The sequence below is a fragment of the Sinocyclocheilus anshuiensis genome, unplaced genomic scaffold, assembly GCF_001515605.1.
Source record: "Sinocyclocheilus anshuiensis isolate Anshui unplaced genomic scaffold, SAMN03320099.WGS_v1.1 scaffold819, whole genome shotgun sequence".
In the NCBI taxonomy this organism is placed as follows: domain Eukaryota; kingdom Metazoa; phylum Chordata; class Actinopteri; order Cypriniformes; family Cyprinidae; genus Sinocyclocheilus; species Sinocyclocheilus anshuiensis.
Genome location: NW_015548238.1, coordinates 156231 through 165407, shown reverse-complemented (window position 1 = coordinate 165407; position 9177 = coordinate 156231). Strand labels below are relative to the sequence as shown.

The following is a 9177-nucleotide window of genomic DNA, read 5'->3' as shown; positions in this document are numbered from 1 at the left end:
CCTACTTGAGGGTGAGTAATTTGTGGGCTAATTTTCATTTTTGGGTGAACTAACCCTTTAAGACTGGTTTTGTGCTCCAGGGTCACATATAGTTAGTTCTTGAGAATTGGTTACAAAAACTAAAGTGTGACCAAATAATTCATATTTTAAACTGAGGAGTTAGTTTTGACTCCTCAATTTAACTCACATGTGTAATTTGCAGTATGTTTTTAGTATGTTTTAGAGAGTAATCTCTCATATATGCAAATGTCAAGGACATTTTGATTCTCTATTTCATGACCCCTTTAAACTCACATCAGACTCTTTGGCAACCGGCTAATTTTCACCTAAGACAACCGATCGTATCTTCATTGATGTTTTATGAGAATCGTTTACTCTCACTTACAATAAAACCCCAAATCCCTGTACTTTATCCAGGGATTTGCCAGAGCATCAGCATTTTTCAGACGTTTCATCTGCGACATGCAATGCTTATTTTTATTTTTATGTTCTTTTTGAGAATCACTTACTCTTACTTAGAACAAAACAGATCAACATTTAAATTTCTAAATAGAAAAAAACGACTAACATTTAAATGTCTTCAATAAACAAAACCAATCAATATTTAAACCTCTCAGTTGCTTTGAAATTCAAAGTTTGAATGTACGCTCATTATGCACAAAAACCTGTTCTAGACCTAAAGCGCTATAGACATAACATTACGGCTTTCTGACAAAGCTGCTTTAAAACCATGCGTAGTGTGAAAAGTGCTATATGAATAAATTAGACTCCTCAAAAATGTTACATAGTATGAGCAAAAGTAGATTATGCTTACCTTAGTTTACCTTAAAACAGTTTGTAATCAATGACATATCATTGGACTTTTGACACTTTTTAAAATAATTTCACAGACTTTTAGAATCGTTAAACTCATCATCCCACAAAACAAACATGTATCTATCACACATTCTGACAGGACCACAGGACTGAAGCGGAGTCATGACCGTGAGTTGCGCTCTGTAGTAATGGGCGTTCAGGCTGTCTCCTTACTGTGACTGTGTTTGAACCATTTACCCATGCAGCAATATTATTCACCGTGTGTTCCTGGCCTGTATTCTCTCTGCTAAATTAAGCTCAACTTCGCAACCAGGCAACGGCCCAATGCTTGGGATCCATGGTGACTTCATAACTATTATATATCTTACACATGACGCTAGCACCGGATGTGACATCGCCTTTACAACTCCAAGAAAAGCCCAGATCCTGGAATTAGACGCTGCCATCCTACAGTGAAAGCACTATATTTACATTTGAATACACTTGCTAATTGAGTCATCAGAGGCACAATACCATACACAACCTGCCCACATTCCATTGCATCAGAGTTACATACTCCAGATCTGCTTTCAAAATCTTCTATTCTGTTTTAATCTTTCAAGAATGAAATTAAACTGACGTTCTTAAGTTTCCTAATATACATTCCCTTTCCCATTGTCAACGATCGAGTTGTGCATGTTATTTCAAAAAGGATGAAAAAAAGGTATATATTTTGACAAAATTTACAAAATAGCAAACAAGAAATGTGTGATGTTTTGTCAGCTGAACAGACGTAATACAGTACTCTTCTAATATAGCACCAATTCACCGAGCTGCTTCCAATACAAATCCCAGTATTGGAAAATCAATCACTGGAAAGGGCCGAGTTGCTGTGTTCCTCCTATGGCAGACATTGTTTCAACCCAATAGCTAATCGATTTGTGTTCATTCCCAGTTCTGGCCACATGAGGATACAAATCTATTTAAGGAAAGAGCTGAATGGGTCAAAAATAATGCATGAAGCAATTAGTATCTTGTTTGGTTTCAATTTACCCAACTTGAAGAATGAAGAAAATACAGTATTTGTAATGCATGTGAGGTATGCCAATCGTCCTTTCTTAAAAGCGGGCCAATAAATCAATTTTCTTGTAATTCAGTTGAGTTTGTTGTGACAGCTGTCACACGTTTCTGAAGTACATCAGAAGAGGAGCACAGCTCACACTGGATCACACTTTAGATGTGGAGGCGTTTGAAGATCAGACCTCATGTTGTTCCTGGTGTGGGTTATGCAGGGACAGACGGAGGCCACCAGCTCTTTGTCTCACATGTTGTTCTGTTCTAAAGAGCAGACCTGGGGTCAGCCGAGAGATTTGATGAATTATTGAAAGCGAGTCTAGAATAAAATTGCTTTCATGTCTAAGCCTTTATTTATATATTTACTATAGCAGGTACGGCATTTTGAAAATGGCTCGATATTTGGCTGCCTTTCTGTTTGACATACATCATGATTTGAATGTGAGAGGATCGTTTCAAACAGCTTGTGTTGCTGTGGAGTTTAATGCAAGTGGAATAGTAAATATCCAGATGAAACAATCATGAAATAATTTATGATGTTGCATCTTTATGATGTTCAACAAATAGCTATAATATACTCTTCAACAACAATTTGTTAACATTTCTTTTTTTTATTTGTAATAGGATAGATGGCTTCTTCATTACGTACTGTAAATGGCACAGTGTAATATTACCTGTCTTAGAGAAACAAAACAAAACAAGATTTCAGTTCCTTCATCTCTCTCGTACATCTCATTTTTAGCACGCACTCACGAATCCAAATGGCACCCGAAGAAGCACCCTGGAAGTTACATAAACGCTCAAACTATTCCTTAGCATGGATGTAAACTTTTGTAATGATGCTTGGCATCCTTGTCCCTCAGGGTGTCCTAGACACACTTGGCCATCAATCAAAGCCATAATGGCCACCCATGCAGTCAAGCATCCTTCATATCGCCGGCCCCTCTGCTGGGTCGACCGGAGCGAGGGTCGGGCATTAAGGCACAGCTCACTGGACAATGGCAGGCCGTGAAATCCAGACTGACTCACAACCACTCACTGACAGACCCATCAGGGGCTGCTCCTGTAACCGGCTTATCGCTCTGACACAGCGGAGGGTCACTTCATATATATCAAATCCTCATGTTTCATAAGTGGAGGAAGTTATCGTCAGGAAGGAACTGGCTTCCTGTGCGTCTGAGTAGCAGGGTGTTCTGAATTATAAAGAACTAAACGCCTTCGAGATGTTGTATTGAGCTGATAAATACATTTCCCTGAATAGCCATTTCTCCATAAGCACTCTCTGTATAGCACATTTTGTATATTTCAGAAATAAATGCTTGATATTAGAGGCTTTTAACTGTATTTCAGCTTTTGAAAAAATCACACCCTGCCTTTTTATAGTCTGTATTCAGGTTGTCTTTTTGTTTTTGTTTTTTTAACAGGAGCAAACCCTCTCAGCCATCTAGGAAAACCGGTAACACTTTACAGTAAGATTCCTTAACATTAGTTAATGCATTAACCAACGTTAACTAACAATAAGCAATACATTTATTACAGTATTTATTAATCTACCGCAGTTAACTAATGTTAACAAATGGAACCTCACTGTAAAGTGCTACCGAAAAACCTATGGAATTCAACCTTATTAATTTATCTAGTAGTATTAACGTTCTTCTCACGCTGGGTGCATTTAAAGGCTTCAGTGAATGTGGTATCACAGCTGAGCTTCCGCTCCGGATGGCTTGGCTCGGCTTAATCTCCCCACAGCTAATATTTCCAGGACCTGGGCCAATCAGGCGAGATTAAAAAATATGGAACTGTGTTTTTTAACAGCAGTGTGCAAGTCAGCCTTAAGCCTGCCGTCTTTATGGTTCGAGGCATCATGTTCTGTTGTGCCGTGACAATTAAAGTGTTGATCACACTGAAGACTTCAGCTGTCCTCTAGCAGTGAGGGAGTGATATGAAGCTTTCCATCATTTAGGTGATATAAGTGGTCACCTAGGGGCCCCAATGTCCTGGGGGTTTGCAAGGTGGTCTACAATAAATGAGCAGATTGTGCAGTTCAGTGTAAAGACTATTCTTAGCCATTGTTATCTTACAGCACAATCAGACAAAACAAGATTATTATTATTTTTTTCATTGGACAAATGTCAAATCTTTTTTTTTTTTTTTTTTTTTGCAATGCCATCACAACTCACTGCTTGTTTTCAAAGTGTGTGAGCACGTCCTTTCCAATAGGATGTGAAAAAGAAAAGAAGAACAAATTGTGGTGCAATATAGCTGAAATAATCAACACTGTATGAGATATTCCCTTGAATGCTATCTTTGGAATTCAAAGGTTTTGAGAAGCGTTTAGCCTTATGGGATTATGAATATCATAAAAGCACATTATTGCTTGTTGAACGATTACATAATTTTACATTCATATATTTCATATGCATATGAAAGCCCCGCCCAACACGAAATACAAAGCACTGAGACTGAGTGAACTAAAGCGATACGTATCTGTTCAACATGACAACGCCGATGCTTTTCACTCTCAACAAATGGCCTACTGGCCTGTATATACTTTATATAGCGCGATGAGATCAACATTAATATTGCTTCGATATTAAAGCATCCATGGAGGTTGCATTTTCCCTGACTGCAGCATATTCCTCCGGCGCGAGCACTGAGTGTGCGTGGGAATCTCTCCCGCACGCACCGCCCCCTTTATAAATGATGCGTAAAGGATCTCCAGTATCACACACAGCACTCTGAGACTTCAGAGAACTCAGGAGCAGATGCTCATCTCCGTCTCCACTTCATCTTTTTCACTCTTTTCTATTGCATTTTGATACAAACCGACACTTATCGACGGATTTCTTCGTCGATGAGGCTTTCGTATAGTAACCGCGCTCGCACGAGCAAGTTCCGTTCGCTTCATTCCGTCAAATCAGGGAATTTCAAGCACAGATAATAATAAACCTCGTGATATCCCCTGATGTGGGAGTGCTTTAGACATGAAGATCCTCGGCGATGTTTAGACGCGAGATGGGACGCAGGGTTTCCCTGTAACATGCTCGGATCGCGGGATCCCCACTGACACTGACACTCACGCGCTGCTGAACAGAGACTGTCACAGACACTTTGGAGATTGCATGAAAATGGTCCAGAACGTGATTTTGGTGTTTTTCCGCAGGAGACTGAGTCAGAGACCAGCGGTGGAGGAGCTGGAGAGCCGGAACATCCTCAAACGTGAGTATGGCACCTGTCAGATCAGAGATTACGCGTCTGGGATGCTGGAGTGAGCCTTTTTTCCCCTGTGGAAATAATGTTTATTATCTGCCTGTTGACAAATAACATAACCATTTTGCTTGAAATTCTGGGTTTGTCCCTATTTTACCCAGCACTGGGTTGTATTTAACCCAGCATTTTTTTTTTCAGCATTTCATGTGACTAAATCATCTTGACCGGATTAGGATATATCCCAAAAGACATTTACAAGAGTTAGATCAGATAGAAACAGATCGGTCACAACTGTGTCACCACTTATTTATATTTTATGCTGTGACTGATTTGACACTATATTCACCTTTTGTCACCAGACAAAATTATTTGAAGTACAAATAAAAGTATTAGGTTATAAAGTTTTCATAACTAGATCAGGTTGCAATTATGTTTGCATACAACGTGAGCACGCAATGCGTTATCGGAAAATGTTTTACATGATTTCAGTTTTTCTACTTCAAAATTTCACATCTAATGTGTCACTTGCTTTTTCTTTGTAGCTGTTTGTGAGTCAATTTCTGAGTGAAAACTCTTTCAACACTAAATATTGTTCAATGTATTTCTAAGGTAAAAGTTATATTCTGTGTTTCTTCTGTAACAGTCTCTATAATTCTGACAAAAGTCATTTGAAATTTGATAAATAATTGAATTCAGGACAAAAGCAAATCCATAAGGAGACACATAAAAAAAAAATAAAAAAATCTGAGGGAGGCGTGAATGTAATTTCAGCTCGTCTGGAATCGAGAGATTATAGAGGCAATCTGTCTGGAGCTCGACACAATAATATCAGTGATTACAGATTGTGAGGGCGAGACAGAGATTACACAGACATGACCACAATCTGAGTGAAACCGAGTGTCATTTTAATGTAATTTCATTTAATTGCTTTGTAACGGTGTAATTGTGGGGGGATGATTTTCACAGTCTTAAAATAATTACTGACATTTCTAAGAAAAAAAAAAACGTTTTTGTGACTAGGCTTTTTTTCATCAGTATTGTATTATTGTGTAGGATAGTGTATTTCTAGCATGTGTCCTCAGCACACTTGTGATGGGGCTTGTTTATTTAGTTGAGGCCTCTATCTTGGGCCGCGGCACCTGTGTCTTCTGACTCTGAGCAGCTGTCTGCTGACTTTGGCTGATCTCTCGCACCTGTTCGCATGCACTCACTCTCCAAACACTGGGATCTGAGACAAGGTGTTAGTCAAAGCAAGGACGAGCAACAAGGAGAGAGTCCTGAAGTGACAGGAATATTAAAAGCGCTTTCAGAAGTGGTTTATCGTAGTTCAATCATACTAGATAGACGCATGCGCCCCGTATTTTCCCACGCTAAGTCCTTCGCAGCACAGATTCAGATAATCCACGTATTTGACAGAGGGAAATGTAAGAGAACAATGTTATCCTGTGCTATGAAAGGGTAAAGCCTATTAAAGAAATGCTGTAATCTGGTGCTCTGGCATTATGAGCTGGATTGGACAGCAGATGTTCAAGAGATCTGATTTTAGCACGAGCTAGACATGGAGCCAAGCCATGAGAAGTTTTAAGAAATCATTAGAATATTGGTTTATTGTTTATTTAAAAATAAAATCAACATACATATTGAATACATTGACTTTTGACGTAAGATGGAGGAATAGCTTAAAGAAGTGTCTTGCTAGATATTCCAGCAGTGGTACATGAGTGCTGTGGAGTGTATGCGAGCCCTTCATGTAGTGTGCTGCATTAAAAACTTCAAAGTTCATCTGTACCTCTGCGAACTGCGTGCGTGCTTTTTCTCATCTGTGATTTTTTTTTGTTTTTTTGGTGGATTTGCAGAGAGGAATGACCAGACAGAGCAAGAGGAGAGAAGGGAAATTAAGCAAAGGCTAAACAGAAAGGTATGTGGATCCTGACAAAAAACACCTCACTGATCGAGACACATACAGTATACACACATATATTTGTTGTCATGTGTCGGCTTAGCCTGCAGTATTCACTCTGTCATCTGAGGAAGACACTAGTACTGTAATACCAGGCATTCACTGTGCAGCAGGCACTCAAAAGCCAACTTTCTATGCCAAAAAGAATGACAGTTTTAAAACAACTTATAACAATTGGACAAAATTACAATTCTTAAGAGAAAAAAATCACAAATTCCTCCTCTCTGTATATATCGCATATTATGCTTAAGTTAATGGCACATCATTGATTGATGTTTTATTAAAGCAGTAAGTCAAGAGTGTTGACGTAAAGCCACTTAAATGTGGTCAAATCATTGCAACACGCAAGCCTGAGTGGATTACTGCAGCAACAGAGATAACAGACACCAACAGTCAATACATAATTGCATTTATTAATAATAACACGGACGACCTGAATCATTTTAACTGGATTTAACTGGATCATGGGACTATCAATAGCCTTTGTGTTTTATCGGCATTACAACAGCTTGAAACACAGCTCATCCTATACAGAATTTAACTAGGAACAATCTGTTTGCTGTTTGACTAAACCTCTATCTTATTCTTGTCTTTCCAGCTCAACCAGCGGCCCACCGTTGACGAGCTGCGGGACAGAAAGATTCTGATCCGTTTCAGTGACTATGTGGAAGTGGCCAAAGCTCAGGATTACGACAGGAGAGCAGACAAGCCCTGGACAAGACTATCTGCTGCAGATAAGGTGTGTGTGCATTAGAAACTCACACGCGCCCCCTACAGGCCAACACACACTGATGCATTTGATATAAGAAATATCATAATTCTAGGTTTTGTTGATCTACAATACCTTGAGTATTATATAACACATTAATAAAATGATAAAGAAATAAAAATGTATATATTTGATCAAATCTAGGACAGGTCTGCGAAGTTCACATTTTATGTGCCTATTTTTGGAAATATTTGTGGGATCTACAGAAAGGATGTATATTATTTATATATTTATAAGTTGTATTAAACAGTTCCAGACCGTATTTTCATATTAGACAAAATATGGACTATTCAAGCATTTTTTTTCAGCAAGGATGCATAAAATTAATCAAAAGTGACATTAAAGACATTCTTTTGAACGTTCTATTCATCTGTGAATCCTGAAAAATAAAAATGTATCACAGTTTCCGCAAAAAAATTCAGCAGCACAACTGTTTTCAACATTGCTAATAATGTAGAAATGTTTCTTGAGCTGCCAAGCAGCATATTAGAATGATTTCTGAAGATCATGTGACACTGAAGACTGGAGTAATGATGCTGAAAATACAGCTGCGCATCACAGAAATAAATTACAGCTTAACAGATATTCAAATGGAAAGCAGCAATTTTAAATTGTAATAATATTTCACAATATTACTGTATTTTTGATCAAATAACTGCAGCCTAGTGAGCAAAAAAGACTTCTTCCTAAAATATTTTAAAATCTTACGGACCCCAAAGTTTTCTATAGTAAATAAACACAAACGGTCCAGAGGATGTGTAAAACTGGATGATATGCATTAGCATTCTGTGTGAGCCTCGTCATGAGCAGCTTGTGTTGTCAACAAAACCGGAACAGATCATTAATAAAACATCAGGTGGAAAGCAGGTGATCTTCTTTCCAGTGACCCGCTGCATGAGTGTCTGTTGTCCAGTGACTGTCAGGAGCTCATTCTTGTTTTTTTCGCCTCGCAGGCGGCGATACGAAAAGAGCTGAATGAGTTCAAGAGCAACGAAATGGAGGTTCATGCATCAAGCAAACACCTGACAAGGTCAGTGTGTGTTTCCATTTTTTCTTCGTGTATTTATACATGGCCTGTTTCTATATATTGTTCCGTGTTTGCATAACTGTTCACCACAAAAACGTCATCGCATCTACGATAGATGACTTCTCGAAGGACACAAGAAGTACAGTAGATCAAAATGGGAGGTTGTTCTAAATATAGCCATATCTCCACTGTCCTGAAAGTGCAGAATTTGCAGAATAAGCACACCTAAGCGCTTGCCCACATGCATGACAAATTCTTGCTCACATTCAGCTTACGTTTGTTTTACGTTAGACCTCATTTCTGTGGGCACAAATAGCTGAACAAGGTCCCAGTCCTGTGCTG

At 38.7% G+C, this 9177-nt stretch overlaps 2 protein-coding genes across 3 annotated transcripts in view; one reads left to right on the top strand and one right to left on the bottom strand.

Moving 5' to 3' along the window:
• LOC107654794 (phosphatase and actin regulator 3-like) overlaps positions 1–9135 on the top strand; it is a 70934-nt gene extending 61799 nt beyond the window's left edge. Inside the window, exons 9-12 of one of the 2 annotated variants that reach the window (XM_016442047.1) lie at positions 5033–5088; positions 6936–6997; positions 7638–7778; positions 8762–9135. In XM_016442047.1, coding sequence (XP_016297533.1) covers positions 5033–5088; positions 6936–6997; positions 7638–7778; positions 8762–8914 — 412 coding nt within the window. In that variant the 3' untranslated portion in view covers positions 8915–9135. The remainder of the gene's footprint in view (positions 1–5032; positions 5089–6935; positions 6998–7637; positions 7779–8761) is intronic. The other variant, XM_016442046.1, reaches the window with a different exon arrangement.
• LOC107654797 (protein phosphatase 1 regulatory subunit 3D-like) overlaps positions 3210–9177 on the bottom strand; it is an 18697-nt gene continuing 12729 nt past the window's right edge. The window contains exon 3 of the transcript XR_001630369.1: positions 3210–3219. The gene's annotated coding sequence lies outside the window, so the exon portion shown is untranslated. The remainder of the gene's footprint in view (positions 3220–9177) is intronic.